The 21,738-nt window shown below is 43.5% G+C and overlaps 1 protein-coding gene across 1 annotated transcript; it reads right to left on the bottom strand.

The window, feature by feature from the left end:
* Positions 1–644: 644 nt before the first annotated feature.
* On the bottom strand, positions 645–7,555 carry LOC142917426 (gap junction gamma-1 protein-like). Its single transcript, XM_076062089.1, has 3 exons — positions 7,228–7,555; positions 5,324–5,788; positions 645–1,200 (listed from the first exon to the last, which is right to left on the bottom strand). Exons 1-3 carry the CDS (start codon positions 7,527–7,529, stop codon positions 1,020–1,022), a joined length of 948 nt encoding a protein of 315 aa, XP_075918204.1. The 5' UTR covers positions 7,530–7,555; the 3' UTR covers positions 645–1,019.
* Positions 7,556–21,738: the final 14,183 nt, after the last annotated feature.

Raw genomic sequence — 21,738 nt, 5'->3', positions numbered from 1 at the left:
CACCACCACTTAGTGACCAATGGCGGTTGTTGTCTATCATAAAATAAAATAATAAACCACTAATGTAGACTGTAGCCTGGTATCAAAGCAATATTGCTGACGGTTTCCATCTGAAAACGGAAGCTTGTGTTGCCTCCAAAACGTCGTGATTTAATTTAGTTTTCATTTATTTTATTTTACCTACGTGTCTGTGTTTAGTGGGGGTGTGCGTGTGTTTAGTGGGTGTGTGCGATTGATCACATTAAACTTACTCAATTAGCATCAATTAACATGAAATACACAATAATAATTTACATTTCCCAAATTATTGAATATTTTTCAGAAAAACAATACATACAACACTGTGTCACCTGCCGTTCAGATTTGGCCACAGCTGTTCACAAACCGCATAGCCAGCATCTTAAACGCCTTTTGGTTTGACAAAATATAAATCGGAGCAGGCTGTTACGGTATAATAACGACGTGCCCGCTAAACTCAGGCCCTCTTATCCACCGATGAACGAGGAAGTTTAATAAAACAACGAAAACAGAAACTCACGCAAATTAAGAAGTAAGCTAAAGTAACAAAAATATTTGGGTTGCTTTAATCAAAACACACCTCCATATTGATTAAAAACTCACGCAAACATTCCCCCCCCCCCCCCCCCCCGACTCGTGCATTTATACGTTGGCCGAATGCGAAAGCCACAATGCCACACAAAACGCGTTCTAAGGAGATTTGAACTCTCAACGCTCTGGGTTACAAACCCAGCGCCGAATCCCCCGAGCCACGAGGCTGGGTGCCGGCGTGCCCCCCGTGCCGTCGCGAGCGGGTTAGCGGGGTGCCCGCGCTCTGCCGCTTGAATCGTAAAAGCGCAGACGGTCGCCTCCGATTGAATCTCGACGGAAGAATGTCAAGAAGACCTTCAAAGTCGAGACGATCCAAATGGCGGCGGCGCATTGGGGGGGCCGAGTAAATGGAACGTGGGATGGCAAAAAGCGATTGAGCGATAACGACGCCCGAGAGTAATACTAGCACGCTAAACCCAAGACTTGCGGGAGGCGTCGCCAGCGTCTTGCTCGGGGGGCTCCTGGTGGGGCCTCGACGTCACTCCCAGCTCCGTCTGAAGTTGCTGCACCTCGTCAAGGAGCTGCCACAATTCTGACGGTGACATCGCTCTGGGACCCGTCGTCGATTCCGGCTCGACGGCATCTGCGACCCTAGAAACGAGTCGAATTTCAAGAAGAGTATTTTCATTAACAAAAAAATATATATACACTCTCCATGATAGAGGTTTTTTTGGTTATATCGCATGTATAGTGCAGTGTATAGTGTAGTATAAAGTGCAGTGTATAGTGTAATGTATAGTAGTATAAAGTGCAGTGTATAGTGTAGTGTATAGTAGTGTATAGTGTAGTGTATAGTGTAGTGTATAGCGTAGTGTATAGTAGTGTATAGTGCAGTGTATAGTGTAGTGTATAGTGCAGTGTATAGTATAGTGTAGTGTATAGTGCAGTGCATAGTGTAGTGTATAGTGCAGTGGATAGTAGTGTATAGTGTAGTGTATAGTGTACTGTAGTGTGTAGTGTAGTGTACAGTGTAGTGTATAGTGTAGTGTATAGTGCAGTGCATAGTGTAGTGTATAGTGCAGTGGATAGTAGTGTATAGTGTAGTGTATAGTGTACTGTAGTGTGTAGTGTAGTGTACAGTGTAGTGTATAGTGTAGTGTATAGTGTAGTGTATAGTGCAGTGCATAGTGTAGTGTATAGTGCAGTGGATAGTAGTGTATAGTGTAGTTTATAGTGTACTGTAGTGTATAGTGTAGTGCATAGTGTAGTGTATAGTGTAGTGTATAGCGCAGTGTATAGTGCAGTGTATAGTGTATAGTGTAGTGAATAGTGCAGTGTATAGTGTAGTGTATAGTGCAGTGTATAGTGTAGTGTATAGTGCAGTGGATAGTGCAGTGGATAGTGCAGTGTATAGTGCAGTGTATAGTGCAGTGTATTGTAATGTAGTGTATAGTGCAGTGTATAGTGCAGTGTATAGTGTAGTGTATAGTACAGTGTATAGTGCACACAACATCTACATACATATTCTTAGCTCTTTCGGTAAAGTCACGTTGAAGGGAAACAATAAAATAATAAAAAATATATAAAACAATAAAACCGGATTCCCACCACCATCCATCACAGAAGAATTCTCTCATCAAGACTCTGCACCATAGAGCCCAATGCATATCCGACCAGGAACACATAGGCAGTGAACTCAAGCACGTACACCAAGCTCTTACGGCTAATGGTTACTCCGACTATACAATCCGCAAAGCTATCACTCAAACCATGAAGGACCCTCTTGAGGAGCCTTTCAAAACCATCACTTTACCCTACATTGCGGAGATCACAAAAAAGATCTCTAAAATCTTGAATAAACACAAGATCCAGGTCCGTTTCAACACATTACATAAAATCCCTGATCTGGTTCCGTCTGTAAAAGATGTGATTCCGGACATACAGTACCCTGGTGTCTACAAACTAAGTTGCCTCTGTGGTAGTAGTTACATTGGAGAAACCAAACGCCATGGTTCGGACCGCATCCGTGAACACAAAGCAGACCTTAAACATGGTAGGACTAACACCTCGGCCGTGGCAGATCATTGTTATAATTCAGTAGGCTCACATGACATTGACTTTTCCAAGACAGAGGTTCTTTGTAAGCCATCTGGCTACCATGAGAGATTCGTTCATGAGGCTATCCACATATACAAGCACAGAGACAATTCCAACCGAGAAGATGGATTCTGGCTTAGCAATCATTGGAAAGATTTGATTAACCATTTCAGGTCTTAATTGATTGTTCACGCTTACAGTGGCTTTCAGACAGCATACATTAATTTTTCGTCTCCCCCCTCCTCTTTTCAGAACATAGATGGACTCGTCCTTCTAAATAAACTGCCAAATCGCTGCGCGTGGCGCTAACGTTTTTTTTAAATAAATAAAAACACTGCAAAAAAATAAATTAATTAATGCGAACCGACACACCTGATGATGACCGTTTGTGTTATGGTCGAAACGTCATGAGAATTTTTATTGTTTTATATATATATTGTATTATTTTATTGTTTCCCTTCAACGTGACTTTACCGAAAGAGCTAAGAATATGAATTACTGCAGTCACGAAAGCTTTAAATCAAAATCTATATACATAGCTATCAACACATACACTACACTATACACTACACACACAACATCGATATACATAGCTATCAACACATACACTACACTATAAAATATACACAACATATATATAGCTATCAACACGTACACTACACTATACACTACAAACACAACATCTATATACATAGCTATCAACACATACACTACATTGTACACTACACTATAAACTACACACAACATCTATATACATAGCTATCAACACATACACTACACTATACAGTATACACTACACACACAACAGCTATATACATAGCTATCAACACATACACTACACTACACACACATCTATATACATAGCTATCAACACGTACACTACACTATACACTACACACAACATCTATATATATAGCTATCAACACATACACTACATTATACACTACACTATAAACTATACACAACATCTATATACATAGCTATCAACACATACACTACACTATACACTACACACATCTATATACATAGCTATCAACACATACACTACACTATAGACTACACACAACATCTATACATAGTTATCAACACATACACTACACTATACACTATAAACTACAAACATCTATATACATAGCTATCAACACATACACTACACTATAAACTACACACATCTATATACATCGCTATCAACACATACACTACACTATACATTACAAACACAACATCTATATACATAGCTATCAACACATACACTACACTATACACTACAAACACAACATCTATATACATAGCTATAAACACATACACTACATTGTACACTACACTATAAACTACCCACAACAGCTATATACATAGCTATCAACACATACACTACACTATACAGTATACACTACACACACAACATCTATATACATAGCTATCAACACATACACTATACACTACACACAACATATATAGCTATCAACACATACACTACATTATACACTACACTATAAACTATACACAACATCTATATACATAGCTATCAACACATACACTACATTATACACTACACTATAAACTATACACAACATCTATATGCATAGCTATAAACACATACACTACATTATACACTACACTATACAATACACACAACATATATATACATAGCTATCAACACATACACTACATTATACACTACACTATAAACTATACACAACATCTATATATATAGCTATCAACACATACACTACATTATACACTACACTATACACTACACACAACATCTATATACATAGCTATCAACACATACACTACATACTACACTATAAACTACACACATCTATATACATAGCTATCAACACATACACTACATTATACACTACACTATAAACTATACACAACATCTATATATATAGCTATCAACACATACACTACATTATACACTACACTATAAACTATACACAACATCTATATGTAGCGGTTGGGAAGCTGACGGAACCGTTATTATTTCCCTTCCACGTGACTTTACCGAAAGAACCAAGAATAAGAGACAGCTTTGTTTAGAGCCTAGTCTCAAACAGTGTTAGATGAGAGGACAATGCCACTACGAAGACATTGACAGCTCGGGGTGAGACACACGAGGCTCTAAAGAAAGCTGTCTCTGGTGTGGAACAATCAGTTTCAAAGACAATGCATCATCATCTCGTAGACTACCAGAGCATGTTTTTTTCTGTTTGCATGTTCATTACAAGTACCGTGTGCGTGGCCAATGCAGTGAGATGATTCCTTGCAAGAGGTTTACGTTTGGTGTTATCACGTTCACACAGCTGTTTTATTACTAGAAAGGGTAAAACCAATTCTTATATTTTGTTACTGGCAAGGGAGGTCCCATGATGTTTTTTGCTGTTGTCATCATCGGCGAAACGTCACGGAAACTCGAATCGTCGGCGTAGTTGGGGGTCACTCTCTGACACGCAGCCGGCGAGTGTCGAGCCGGTAGCGACCCGGCACGTTTCGTTTACGTGACGCAACGCCGCTACTACAAGTTGACGGCTTTGACGAGACGACGCTTTAGTTTCTCGCGATCCAACACCGAAGCCGACAACCTCCGACACAGTCGGTCGCACGCGTGCCGAACTTCTTCCGCACCCCCCCCCCCCCGACCGTGGCCAACCGCGCCAGCGAGGCCCCCCACCTGCTCCGTAGCCGGTGCCTCCCGCTCAGCGAGTCGTGGATGGTGCCCAGCCCCAGGTAGGCAATCTCGGACAGTTCGAGCAGGAGGCTGAGACTGGCGACTGCGTACATGACCAGAAGGAAGACGGTCTTCTCTGTGGGGCGCGACACAAAGCAGTCGACGCTATTCGGGCAGGGGTCACGGACGCACTTGAAGCGCGGGGCCACCTCCAAGCCATACATCAGGTACTGCCCCACCAGGAAGCCAACCTCGGCCAGCGTGCGGGCCAGCAGCTGGAGGGTGTAGGCCACCATCAGGCCGTCCGTCTTGATCCACCACCGCTCGTTGTGCTGCTTCCCCTTGCCATCTTCTTCACCCTCCACCTCCTCCACCTTCTCCTCCTCTTTCTCCGTGCATTCAACCACGCGGTCGGGGCCGCCGGCTCGCTTGGCTCGCTTGGTTTGTTCGTCTCGCTTGTACTCGATCCTACCACGACAGAGAGCGGCGGCGTTTAAGTTTCACCCCTCAGTGTGAAACGTCGCGAGCAAATGGAAATATGCACTCGCTATGAAACGCGACATTACGACGAACAGCGACAGCTACGAGGCTGTCCGGGATTCCACTTTCACTTCTGATCGTCGCCTCTGAGAGACCACTTAAAGTGTCCGTGCCGGTGGCAATGATCTGAATCGGTCCTGGGCCTACCCTAGGTCGACTCAGCCTCGAATGAGTAGCTGATGCGATTTGTAAAAACTTTGCCAACTGGGGAGAAAAATGCAGCCCGGCGTGGCTTTGGCCATAGACCCCCCTCGTGTGCTTTGAGGCGCCGCTCACGAGCAGCGCTTATCCCGACAGCCTGTGAAGGCTACATGGGGGATTTTTGTCTTTGTGCGCGTGTGGCCCCGTGTGCGTCCGCGTGTGTCTGTGTGTGCGTGGCCTTACCGTGCACGTAGCCTGGCACAAGCACCGTGGTGACGTCACCACCGCTTAGTGGCAAACGGCGGTTGTTGGTGTAGATGTCTGTGCGCTACAAGCAAGCCAGCATCGGGACTCGAGGTAAGTGAAAATATTTACCTTCCTTTATTTTACGCTTTATTTACTACTAGCGGGAAGCACCCGGCGTTGCCCGGGGGAAAATATATTGAAAAACTTCTCAAAACTTAAAAACATAACATATACAAATGAAAAAAAAACGATGATCATTACCTCATTCATAAAAATTAGCGCAGCGGAAAAAAAACGTACGCTCGTGCGCCAAGATTCGATTCTTTAGATCGCGCAAAGGAATTGAAGTTTGTAGATTTCTTTAGAATCGGCCTATTCCCGTTTAATTGATACCACAAAAGCTCACCAGATATCGATTCTCGCCACACTTCATCATCATTCCCCCCCCACCCCCCCCAAAAAAAAACAAGTCTATTTTTATAATGTTTGCATGGTGCACAGTATGGAAAGTACCCACATGGCAAATCTCAAGTTTGTTAAATGTCAGGAAGTACGCTAAACATTTTGAACACATTCACAAATTTCCCTTTTATACATATAGATACACTATGCAATTATAATATCGCATGCAAATGTATTATATTTCTTATTGTTGAAGAGTTTAACAATGCTTCCCTTTTTGCTGTTGAACCGCAGAATATATTTTACGACGCTGACCATATGCGTGTTTAAACACAGCGCACATTCGCCCTCCTGAACTGAACTAGCCGTTCGGACATACTGACAGGGGGCTCGGGAACGGAACTCCGTTCCTAAGTCAAGGGGAAACCTTGCCGGCCCTTTCACCGTTCAAACTCGTGACCAAATCGACGGCGCAGCCTAATTAAAAAACAAATTAAAACATTTCCAACTGCGGGCAGCCATTCAAATTTCCACCGTAGCTCCCCCGCTGTGAAAACTCCCTCCGGGTACCTCCGCACCTGGTGATGAGATGCACGGCGAAGCCGAGGTACATGATGGTGGGCGTGGCGACCGCGATGATCTGGAACACCCAGAAGCGGACTTGGGAGAGTGGGGCGAAGCTGTCGTAGCAGACGTTCTCGCAGCCGGGCTGCTCCGTGTTGCACGAGAAGCTGCCCTGCTCGTCGTAGTAGATGGACTCGCCGGCGACCGTCGTGAGAATGATGCGAAAGATGAGGAAGGTGGTGATCCACAGCTTGCTCAGGAAGGTGGAGTGCCGATGAACCTCCTCCAGCAGCTGCGTGAGGTAGCCCCAGCTCATCGTGGCCGCCAGTCAGATGCAGCGATGCCGCTGCGGGGAAACGTTCACCCGAGTTTGTACAGGCACTACTCTACTTACAAACCTTCAACTTAAAGACTTTTAGAGATAATAAAAAAAAACCTATCCCGTTTGCCCATCAGATTTACCATGGAGGTCGAAAAAGATGGCAAACTACCCTTTCTGGATGTCTTAATTAAAAGGAGACATGATGGTTCAATGAGCCACTCTGTCTACAGGAAAGCTACCCATACAGATGCTTACTTGAAACCGGATTCCCACCACCATCCATCCCAGAAGAACTGCCTCATCAAGACTCTATACCATAGAGCCCAATGCATTTCCGACCAGGAACACATTACCAGTGAACTCAAACACGTACACCAGGCTCTCAGGGCTAATGGCTACTCCGACTACACAATCCGCAAAGCCATCACTCCAGTCATGAAGAAGGATCCTCTTGTGGAGCCACTCAAAACCATCACCTTACCCTACATTGCAGGGGTCACTAAAAAGATCTCCAAAATCCTGAATAAACACAAGATCCAGGTCCGATTCAACACAGTACACAAAATCCGTGATTTACTTCCATCTGTAAAAGATGCTCTTCCAGACATACAGTACCCGGGCGTTTACAAACTAAAGTGCCTCTGTGGTAGTAGCTACATTGGAGAAACCAAAAGACATATCTCGGATCGCATCCGCGAACATAAAGCAGACTTGAAACACGGTAAGACGAACTCCTCTGCCGTGGCAGATCACTGTTACAATTCAGTGGGCTCACATGACATTGACTTCTCCAAGACGGAGGTTCTTTGCAAACCAACTGGCTACCATGAGAGATTCGTTCATGAGGCCATTCACATATACAAGCACAGAGACAATTTCAACCGAGAAGATGGATTCAGGCTCAGTAACCACTGGAAAGATGTGTTAAATCATTTCTGTTCTTAATTAATTGTAATTTTACGATGACCTTCAGACCGCAGCTCTTTCGCCAGCATTGCCTCTTAATACCTCTCACACCACGGTTAATGGTATGGTTTACAACATGGAGTATACTAGGGCTTCGCAGCTGTCTCTCTCCCCCTCCTCTGTTCCGACCATGGACGAACTCGTCCGTCTGAACGGGGCCCGTAGCTATCCGTGGTACGGAAATTTGAGGGTAAGAATCCACCCATTTTTTCGCCATATAGCATTGTGATATATAACGACTTATGGTTGGTAGCTTAGCTGATTGGAGAATATAGAGTTTATTGATAACATGAAGGTAATTTATATTTTAGTTTTTATTGGTTCACTATATAGTACTGTGAATAGCTCAGATTTGTAGTCATTTCTGTGACCAGTCACTAGCAAATCACCCAGTTATTTCAATGCTAAATTCGCCTAGTTATTTCAATGCTAAATTCTCCTGTTTTGATTTGTACTAAGTGCCTCGGTGAATGTGTATGCTCTGACTTCAACGTAACTATTTCTGTAGCAGTTACAAGCGAATGCCTTAATTTAGCTATTTCAATGCTAAATTCTATGCTAATTCCTTTTAACAATGGGTGCCTCTGCGGATGTGTATGCTTTGACTTTTAACATAGCTATTTCTGTGACCAGTCACAAGCTAATCATTCAGCCTTTTCAATGCTAAATTTTATGCTAATTCCTTCGTCAAGGCTCTTTGTTCCTCTCACACAGCTTAAAAGCCGTGATCTGAACGTGGCTCTCTCACTCCAGCGCTGTCCTACCAGACAGTCTCGCTCCCTTCACCTGATGAAGGCCGCTTGTGTTGTGGCCGAAACGTCGTGAGAATATTATTGTGTTATTTTATTTTATCAATTTATTATTTTATTCTCATTCTACGTGACTTTACCGAAAGAACCAAAGAAGATAATTCACTCCTATTGTGCTGTATTGTCTCTATTAATAATAATTTGCTAGCTTTGTGTAGTATTTGGTTAGCTTTAGAAGACTTTATGTGATGTGTTATTTTAACTGCGTTTGGTATTACCTTTGAATCTCTGCACCTTTTGAGGAACGCCAGTGAAGATATCAATTTCATCCGCTTAATGCGAAGCTTCTCCAATTTTCTGGTTTTAAGAAAAGTATCCTCCCCATAGAGGTTAGTCAGTTTAACAGTATCATCAATGAGACAGTATCATCAATGACTGTACAATTTCACTTTGATAACACATGGTCCCCGCATGAAGCGATGGTTATTAGTGAAAGAGAGAGTTATTAGAACATGGAAATGCTATACTAAACAAAAAACGTAACTTATAATGAATGATTATACTTGAATTATTCCCGCAGTATCGCAATCGTTATTGATCATAGATCATATGCAACCCTTATCACGTTGTTAGCACACTGGGTCACAGAACAGGTGATTATTCTGTAGAGTACGTGAGAACGTGCGGCGATTACGAACGAAAGGTACTTTAAAGATTATACGATGATAAGAAAAACAATTAAAACAGTTATTATTCTCAAAGGCACAAATCTCAACAGATACATCGGCAGATTATCTGACTACATAATGGCTTGGAGTAAGGGCATGCGATGGGGTGCTCCTTTCTCCTGAAGACCTCACCTGATACCAAGTTTTAATTAATTGTGGACCAGATCGCCTGATGAGGATCTGGTGGGACACACCCTTCCCCACAAGAGCGTGGCTCTACGGGAGAAGGTGTCAAAAGTAAATTCGTATTGATGGATCTGTTGAATATTTATGCGATTAAGAGTACAGCCCACTAAATAGTAAAGAGGACAACTATGGATATGCTTATAACGACACATGTATGAACACTCGGTCTCGTCGTGACGCCTTCACAGCCACTGATGCCCGATAGACTTGAGTGTTGGCTTCTGGTTTAAGGACCCGTGTATGTTTGAGTGACATGAATTGTTTTGAATAGTCAGTGTTCGGAGTCGAACTTCGTGTCAAACAGACGCCTGCTTGTCGTGTGGTGAGGGGGCGGTGCGCGTCATACGTATCAGTCGATTCGGCGGTCACCGTGTTGAACGGATTCGGATGTCGTCGATACGCTGCTGCAGGTCAGGATACGGTCGGTAGATGGCGCCACAGCTCGCTCGCAGCGTGCACGGTGGTTGAGTGTTGACCCGGGTGCGCACTCGGCTGGCGATGCATGGTGTGCACGCAGCCTTGTCGCCAAACAGCGACCCTCACCACCCCGGCGGCAGCAGAGACCTCCGTGTCGGCAGAGGCTGACCCACGCAGGGGCGAGTTGAGCTGTCAAGCGGGTCTTGCCCGCCTGCAGATGAGATGGGGAGCTGCTCCAATGAGTCGAGCCCCCGATGGCCGGCTCCGGTGAGCCGATCGAACTCAGCTGAGTTTCCGATGAACTGCGGACGAGTCGAGCCGACCCGTTGGCCGCAGCTCGCTCCTGAGTCGACCCCCCCGGTCGAACTGAGGTTTCAATGTTCAGGATCCTCTTTTTATGCCCAAAAATCCCTTCACTCGGACCCTGCCCACAAGGCGGGGTTTCTTCCGATTTTTGCTGTGTCAGGGTTTGTCCGTATGTATCTGCGTCCGTGTGTGTGTCAGTGTGTGTCAGTGTGTGTTCTTGTGTGCATATTCCGTTGTCACCCTCCTTCCATAAAACCCACAAGTAAAACAATCAAATGTTATAAATTGTCTCGAAGGCGCCTCTCTGTCTGGGTACACAACCTGGAGGGAGGGGCGATATTCCCTCCGACTTTCACCGACGCACCAAGAAACGGTTAAGGTTTTTAAAGTTAACATTTATCCCTCACAGTTTCACAGTTATGCTCTGTATGTAACCCAAGGTCTGGGTTAGCTTCCGTTGTGGTATTGTACTTAATGTCAAGGGAAGGTTTTCCCCCCGAGCGTATACACACTCCTACCCCGCGCTGCGGGGATACAAAGACGGCCGGAATCTCCCTTTCTTTCCAACCTTGGGTTTAACACCGCCCAAGTCATTATGCAGTTTATGTTTTGTGTAAGCCTCGGTGAATGGTGCCAACACGAATGTTAAGTAGGAAATAATGCACTGTGATTTTTATTAGCCTGGTATTTTCGCTGAAATGCGTTGACACTCTAAGGTCCCGCCCTTATTCTCTTTTCAGTCTCTCTACACTCTTTGGCCCTCACTCTCTCTAGCGCGTGGTGACCGCTGTTTTCGCTGACGCCGCCAATTCAAGGCCTCATTAATTTCCATCACTCCGTGTAGGTGAGGGCGGGTTAGCCCTGGAGTCAGTTCTGGTTTTCGTCTGCCTCTCAGCACTTGGTCTGTGACCTCTGACCCCGGGATTTATCTAATTTGATGGCCTGTCTAGCCCCGGCTTGCTGTTGTTAGGTTGGTTGGTTGTTCCTGGCTTTTTGCCTACGTTTGCAGTTTGCTGCGCTTATTTTCCTTTCTTCTCCAACCTTATATCCACTCTGCTCATTATTCGCTCATGTCTGGGTTAGAACATTCATGTTGACTTCGGAAAACCTGATTGTTATAGGCTTTGGGTCCAGTCGTATAAAAATTATTAAAATATGAAAATAGATTTAATGTTAAACCAATAGACGGTTGATGGTTACATTGATGTAGCTATTGGCAGGGTTCAATTGAAGTTGGTGTGAAGATCAATAACTTTAGCCTACCCTGTCGTTGAATTCCGATGTTAAGTTACTTTAATAGTAATGTAGAACCAATCAGCTTTTTGACTGAACTATATCTAGGCTAACGCAAACTCCCAGTGACCCTGGCTTGGTGTGTTTACGTCAGCCCCTTGCAATCCGCTGTGCTCTGCTCTCTATCTGCTCCCTCTGACCCTGGGAGGGCTCTTAATGTCAAAATCGTATTAGTGGGTCATGGTAAAGAGAACCTCCACATGCCATGCGGAGGCCTGGTTTGGTGTTTTTATTCATTATTATATTAAAAAAACAATAGAAACATGTATCTATATGTATCGGAAAATTACCTGTTAACATTAAGATGGAAAAGGGGCCTAGATACAACAGTGTCAGGTGGTGTGTGTCAGGTGGTGTGTGTGAGGTGGTGTGTGTGAGGTGGTGTGTCACGTGGTGTGTCAGGTGGTGTGTGTGAGGTGGTGTGTCACGTGGTGTGTGTGGTGGTGTGTGTGAGGTGGTGTGTGAGGTGGTGCGTGTGAGGTGGTGAGTGTGAGGTGGTGTGTGTGAGGTGGTGTGTCAGGTGGTGTGTGTCACGTGGTGTGTGTCAGGTGGTGGTGACCCGGGGTTCGATTCCCGCTCACGGCCGACGCCGCCGGCGACGATCATCTGAACCGGTCCCGGGCCTCCCCTAGGTCGACTCGGCATTAAATGAGTACCCTGGTGCGTTGTGTAAACATCGCCACTGGGGAGACAAAGGCGGCCAGGGGTGGTGCCGGCCACCCGCCCCCTCGTGTACCGTTCTGGCCTTCATAGGTGCTCGCTAACAGCACTTGCCCCTACAGTCTGTTAAGGCTACACGGGGGATCTTTGTCTCTGCGTGCGCGTGCCAAATTGGTAAGAGTTTGCCGATAAGTTTAGAGCTCTGCTCATCGTCGTCGTCATTATAAAATCCTGGAGGAACTTTCCGCCCGGTTTCCTGCTCGCTGTACGAGTTGACGTTGGTCGCGACAGCCAACGGGGACGTGTCAAACTAACACCGACAAGACCTGGGGATTCCTTCGCCGGTCGCTTTTATTGTACCACATCTGCCCCTGGCGCCAAGGGAAGCGTCTCATCGGTCGGTGTCCAGGGTGAGAATCCGTCAGAATGTACGCGGGGCAGTCGTGGTGTAGTGGTGGTACAAAGTGTTACAGTCGTGGTGTGGTGTAGTGTGGTGTAGTAGTAGTGTAGTAGTGGTGGTACAACGTGTTACAGTTGTGGTGTGGTGTAGTGTGGTGTAGTAGTGGTGTAGTGTGGTGTGGTGTAGTGTGGTGGTGTGGTGTAGTGTGGTGTAGTGGAGTTGTGGTGTTGTGTGGTGTGGTGGTGTTGTGTGGTGTAGTGTGTAGTGTGGTGTAGTAGTGGTGTGTAATGGTGTGGTGTAGTAGTGGTACGTGTTACAGTCGTGGTGTGGTGTTGTGGTGTAGTGGTGGTGTGTAATGTACTGCAGTGGTGAAGTGGTGTGGTATTGTGGTGTAGTGTAGTATGTAGTGTACTGTAGTGGTGTGGTATTGTGGTGTAGTGTAGTGTGTAGTGTACTGCAGTGGTGTAGTGGTGTGGTATTGTGGTGTAGTGTGGTGTGTAGTGTACTGCAGTGGTGGAGTGGTGTGGTAGTGTGGTGTAGTGTAGTGTGTAGTGTACTTTAGTGATGTGTGGCTGGGCGCAGTTTGGTGATGTAGTTGTAACTGAGGGTGTCGTTTCAAACGAGACGTACAACTTAAGAGAGAGAGAGACAGAGAGACAAACTCCCTTTACTGCCGAAACACGCATGAACACTCGTAAATGTGCACAGTCACCAGTGACACACGTGTTATAACCAACTCACTCACCAACTCACTCACCAACTCCCTCACCAATCACTCACCAGTGACACACGTGTTATAACCATCTCACTCACCAACTCACTCACCAATCACTCCCTCACCAACTCACTCACCAACTCCCTCACCAATCACTCACCAGTGACACACGTGTTATAACCATCTCAGGCATGCCACGTACGGTGCAGCCCCTATCTACAATGTCACCAAGCTTTTCAGTTCCAATCAACAAAGGTGAATGGGTGGGTGGGTGGATCAATGGGTGGGTGGGTGAGTGGGTGGGTGAGTGGGTGGGTATGTGGGTGAGTGAGTGAGTGGATGAATGGGTGGGTGGGTGAGTGGGTGAGTTGGTGAGTGGATGAATGGGTGGGTGGGTGGGTGAGTGGGTGGGTGAGTGGGTAGGTATGTGGGTGGGTGAGTGGGTGTGTGGGTGAGTGAGTGGATGAATGGGTGGGTGGGTGAGTGGGTGGGTGAGTGGGTGTGTGGGTGAGTGAGTGGATGAATGGGTGGGTGGGTGAGTGGGTGGGTATGTGGGTGGGTGAGTGGGTGTGTGGGTGAGTTTAGGCCTGGGCTCTGGGTCGTTCTTCGTGCTTTTGGAGTACCTGACCCTCTGCTCATGATCATTAAGGACCTTCATGATGGTGAGCGGGCCCGGGTAAAACTACGTGGCCGGGAGTCAGAGCCATTCCCTGTACACCTTGGGGTGCGACAGGGATGTCCTCTGGCTCCCACATTATTTAACATCTATTTTGACCACGTAGTTCGTGAAGCCTTCAATAGCTGTACCGGGGGAATCTCCATATGGTACAGATATAATGGGAGGCTAATCGATGCCCGGGTGCGGTCAAGGGATGGCTCCCTATTGCTCAACCACGTTATGTATGCTGATGACTTGGTAATAGCTGCTCAGTCAGAGGAGGAGTTGGAGACGCTGCTGCTGAGACTGGAGCGTGCCACTAAGAGGTGGGGCCTTACCATCAGCCCCACCAAAACTAAGCACCTGCCTGGGTATTTTGTACCATCGGACACTCCACCCCCACAACTCCCAATCGGTGATGGGGCAGTTGTGGAGAGAGTGGAGAGTTTCCCATACCTGGGCAGTGTGCTTATGACTGGCTCCAGTTTAACAGCAGAGGTCTCACTCCGAATCAGTCGAGCGGCAATATCTTTTCATCGGTTGCGTAACGCTGTGTGGAAGCTACCTGGTCTGTCGCTCCGCACTAAGCTTCAGGTCTTCTCGGCCACGATCATTCCCTCCCTTCTCTACGCTTGCGAAACGTGGACCCCCCTAATGGAACATCTTCGCCGGTTAGAAACATTTAGGCTGACCTGCCTACGATCCATCCTGGGTTTAACCAGACTGGATTGTGTGAGGAGCTCACAAATCCTTGAAAGATCTGGGCAGGGTCCCATCGGTGAGCTCCTCCGGCAGGCAAGGCTGCGATGGCTGGGTCATGTAGCCCGCATGCCCAGCCACCGCATGCCGAAACAGCTTTTGTTTGGCCGGATTGAGGGGGCTAAGCGGGCGCGGCACGGGCTAGAGAAGAGATGGAGTGATGTGGTACAGGAGGACGTGGAGCTGAGTGGACTTGCCGATGACTGGAACCAGCGGTGTCAAGATCGGCCTCTGTGGAGGAGGCTCGTGAAGGATGCTACTGGGCAGTTGGAGGCAGTCGCCCTCCAACAACAACGGAGGGCGGAGGAGCGACGCTCACAACAGCGAGCGGAGCGCCGGGTGGCTAAAGCACAGCAGGTTGGCACAGTAGGGGGCACAGGTGGTGCATCAGCCAGTCATCTCAGTCAGTCGACCCGTGGCACCTGGGTCTGCCCCGTGACCTCCTGCCAGCGGGCGTTCGACACTTCACGTGGCCTCAGGGTGCACATAGCCTGGCACAAGCGTCGTGGTGACGTCACCGCCACTTAGTGGCGAATGGCGGTTGTTGTTGTGTGGGTGAGTGAGTGAGTGGATGAATGGGTGGGTGGGTGAGTGAGTTGGTGAGTGAGTGGATGAATGGGTGGGTGGGTGAGTGGGTGAGTTGGTGAGTGAGATTCTAGTTATTTACCACAAGACGGCAGCATTGAGTTGCGAAATAATTTGTGTGGGGGGAGTGGTGGTGCAGTGGATAGTGCACGTTGTGTGTGTGTGAGTGGGGAGTGGTGGTGCAGTGGTTAGCTCACTCACTGACCAACTCACTCATCAACTCACCAACTCACTCACCAATCACTCCCTCACCAACTCACTCACCAACTCCCTCACCAATCACTCACCAGTGACACACGTGTTATAACCAACTCACTCACCAACTCACCAACTCACCAACTCACTCACCATTCACTCCCTCACCAATCACTCACCAACTCCCTCACCAATCACTCACCAGTGACACACGTGTTATAACCATCTCACTCACCAACTCACCAACTCCCTCACCAATCACTCACCAGTGACACACGTGTTATAACCATCTCACTCACTAACTCCCTCACCAATCACTCACCAGTGACACACGTGTTATAACCAACTCACTCACCAACTCCCTCACCAATCACTCACCAGTGACACACGTGTTATAACCATCTCACTCACCAACTCCCTCACCAATCACTCACCAGTGACACACGTGTTATAACCAACTCACTCACCAACTCCCTCACCAATCACTCACCAGTGACACACGTGTTATAATCAACTCACTCACCAACTCCCTCACCAATCACTCACCAGTGACACACGTGTTATAACCATCTCAGGCACGCCACGCACGGTGCAGCCCCTATCTAAAATGTCACCAAGCTTTTCAGTTCCAATCAACAAAGCTGTCAAAGAGCAAAAAATACCGAAATCAAAACCAAAAAATAGGGCATGCTAAAAACCCGTACGTTGCACACAAAATGCACACGTTTTATTTTAAAACGGCTATGTGTGGATAAGCAGCATTTCCTAAATAGCTGCATTGTGGTCCTCTTGCTTGAGGTCATTATCAACCCCACGTGGAGTAAATGTCACTGACAGCAGCAGCAGCAGTGATACACTGCAGTGATACACTGCTGCTGCTGCTGTTCTAATGCTGTTCTAATTTACACTATACACTACACTATACACTACAATATACACTACTATACACTACACTATACACTACTATACATTACACTACACACCACACTATACAGTACACTATACACTACTCTACATTACACTATACACTACACTATAAACTACACTATACATTACACTATACACTACACTATACACTACTATACATTACACTATACACTACACACTATTATACATTACACTATAAACTACACACTATACACTACACTATACACTACACACTGTACACTATACACTACTATACATTACACTATACACTACATTGTACACTACACACAATACACTGCACTATACACTACACTACAACACTACTATGCACTACACTATATACTACACTAAACACTACACTATACACTACACTATACATTACAGTAAACACTACACTACACACTACACTATACACTACACTACTATACACTACACTATACACTACACTATACACTACACTATTATACACTACACTACTATACATTACACTATACACTGCACTATAGACTACACTATACACTACACTACTATACACTACACTACACAGTACACTATACACTACACTAAACACTACTATACACTACACTATACACTACACTACTATGCACTACATTATACACTACACTACTATACACTACACTACTATACACTACACTCCTATACACTACACTACTATACACTACACTACTATACACTACACTATACACTACACTACTATACACTATACATTACTACACTATACACTACTCTATAAACTACACTACTATACACTACACTATACACTACACTACTATACACTACACATTACACTACACTACTGTACACTACACTATACACTACTATACACTACACAATACACTACTATACACTACACACTAAACTACTATACACTACTATACACTACACTATACACTACACTATACACTACTATGAACTACACTATACACTACTATACACTACACTATAAACTACACTATACACTACACTACTATACGCTACACTATACACTACTGTACACTACACTATACACTACCCTATACACTACTATACACTACACTACTATACACTACACTACTATACACTACACTATACTACACTATACACTACTATACACTACACTATACACTACACTACTATACAATACACTATACACTACACTATACACTACTATACACTACACTACACACTACACTACTATACACGAAACTACTATACACTACACTATACACTACTATACACTACACTATACAATACTATACACTACACTATACACTACACTATACACTACTATACACTACTACACACTACACTATACACTACTATACACTACACTATACACTACTACACACTACACTATATACTACACTATACACTACACTATACACTACACTAAACACTACACTATAGATTACACTATACACTACACTATACACTACACTATACATTACACTATACACTACACTATACACTACAGACTACACTACACTACACACTACTATACATTACACTATACACTACACTATACACTACACTATACACTACACTATACACTACACTATACACTACACTACTATGCACTACACTACACACTACACTACTATACACTACACTATTATACACTACACTACTATACACTACACTATACACTACACTATACACTACTATACACTACACTATACACTACTATACAATACACTATACACTACTATACACTACACTATACACTACACGATACATTACACTATACACTACTATACACTACACTATACACTACTACACTATACACAACACTACTATACACTACACTTTACACTACAATACACTACACTATACTACTACACTGTACACTACACTATACGCTAATATACACTACACTATAAACTACACTATACACTACACTACTATACACTACACTATACACTACTGTACACTACACTATACGATACATTACACTATACACTACCCTATACACTACTATACACTACACTATACACTACTACACTATACACTACTACACACTACACTATAAACTATAATACACTACACTACTATACACTACACTATACACTACTATACACTACACACTACACTACTATACATGACACTACACTACTATACACTACACTATACACTACTATACACTACTATACACTACACTATACACTACTATAAACTACACTATACACTACACTACACACTACTATACAATACACTATACACTGCACTATACTATACACTACACTATACACTACACTACTATACACACCACTACTATACACTACACTATACACTACTATACACTACACTATACACCACACTATACACTACACTATACACTACTACACTACTATACACTACACTATACACTACTATACTCTACACTATAAACTACACTATACACTACCATATACACTACACTATACTATACACTACTATAAACTACACTATACACTACACTATACACTACAGTATACTATACACTATACACTGTACACTACTATACACTACACTGTACACTACTATACACTACACTATACACAACACTATTATACACTACACTACTATACATCACACTATACACTACTATACACTACACTATACACTACACACCACACTATACTACTATACACTACACTATACACTACTATACACTACACTATACACTACACTACACACTACTATACACTACACTATAAACTACACACTACACTATACACTAAAGACTACACTATACACTACAGACTACACTACACTATACACTACTATATACTACACTATACACTACACACTACACTACTATACACTACTCTATACACTACTATACACTACACTATACACCACTATAAACTACACCATACACTACACTATACACTACTATAGACTACACTATACACTACTATACACTACACTATACACAACACTACACTACTATACACTACACATACACTACTATACACTAGACGATACATTACACTATACACTACTATACACTACACTATACACTACTACACACTACACTATAAACTACTATACACTACACTATACACTACTATACACTACACTATACACTACTATACACTATACTATATATTACACTATACACTACATTATACACTACTATACACTACACTATACACTACACTATACACTACTATACACTACACTATACACTACTACACACTACACTACTATACACTACACTATACACTACTACACTATACACTACACTATACACCACACTATACACTACAATATACACTACACTATACACTACTATACACTACACTATACACTACACTATACACTACACTAAACACTACACTATACAATACATTACACTATACACTACTATACACTACACTATACACTAAACACTACACTATACACTACACTATACACTACTATACACTACACTATACACTACTATACACTACACTATACACTACTATAAACTACACTATACACTACACTATACACTACACTACACACTACTATACAATACACTATACACTACACTATACTATACACTACACTATACACTACACTACTATACACACCACTACTATACACTACACTATACACTACTATACACTACACTTTACACCACACTATACACTACACTATACACTACTATACACTACACTATACACTACTATACTCTACACTATAAACTACACTATACACTACCATATACACTACACTCTACTATACACTACTATAAACTACACTATACACTACAGTATACTATACACTGTACACTACTATACACTACACTGTACACTACTATACACTTAACTATACACTACACTATACACAACACTATTATACACTACACTACTATACATCACACTATACACTACTATACACTACACTATACACTACACACCACACTATACTACTATACACTACACTATACACTACACTATACACTACACTACACACTACTATACACTACACTATAAACTACACACTACACTATACACTAAAGACTACACTATACACTACAGACTACACTACACTATACACTACTATATACTACACTATACACTACACTAAACACTACACTATACACTACACTACTATACACTACACTATACACTACCTTACACTACTCTATACACTACTATACACTACACTATACACCACTATAAACTACACCATACACTACACTATACACTCCTATAGACTACACTATACACTACTATACACTACACTATACACAACACTACACTACTATACACTACACATACACTACTATACACTACACGATACATTACACTATACACTACTATACACTACACTATACACTACTACACACTACACTATAAACTACTATACACTACACTATACACTACTATACACTACACTATACACTACTATACACTATACTATATATTACACTATACACTACATTATACACTACTATACACTACACTATACACTACACTATACACTACTATACACTACACTATACACTACTACACTACTATACACTACACTATACACTACTACACTATACACTACACTATACACCACACTATACACTACAATATACACTACACTATACACTACTATACACTACACTATACACTACACTAAACACTACACTATACAATACATTACACTATACACTACTATACACTACACTATACACTAAAC

This window comes from Petromyzon marinus, unplaced genomic scaffold, assembly GCF_048934315.1.
Source record: "Petromyzon marinus isolate PM22_M1 ecotype Great Lakes invasive population unplaced genomic scaffold, UKy_Petmar_22M1.pri1.0 PM_G_Scaffold_50, whole genome shotgun sequence".
Taxonomy (NCBI): domain Eukaryota; kingdom Metazoa; phylum Chordata; class Hyperoartia; order Petromyzontiformes; family Petromyzontidae; genus Petromyzon; species Petromyzon marinus.
The sequence above is the reverse complement of the archived record's forward strand: the minus strand, read 5'-3'. Positions and strand labels throughout refer to the sequence as shown.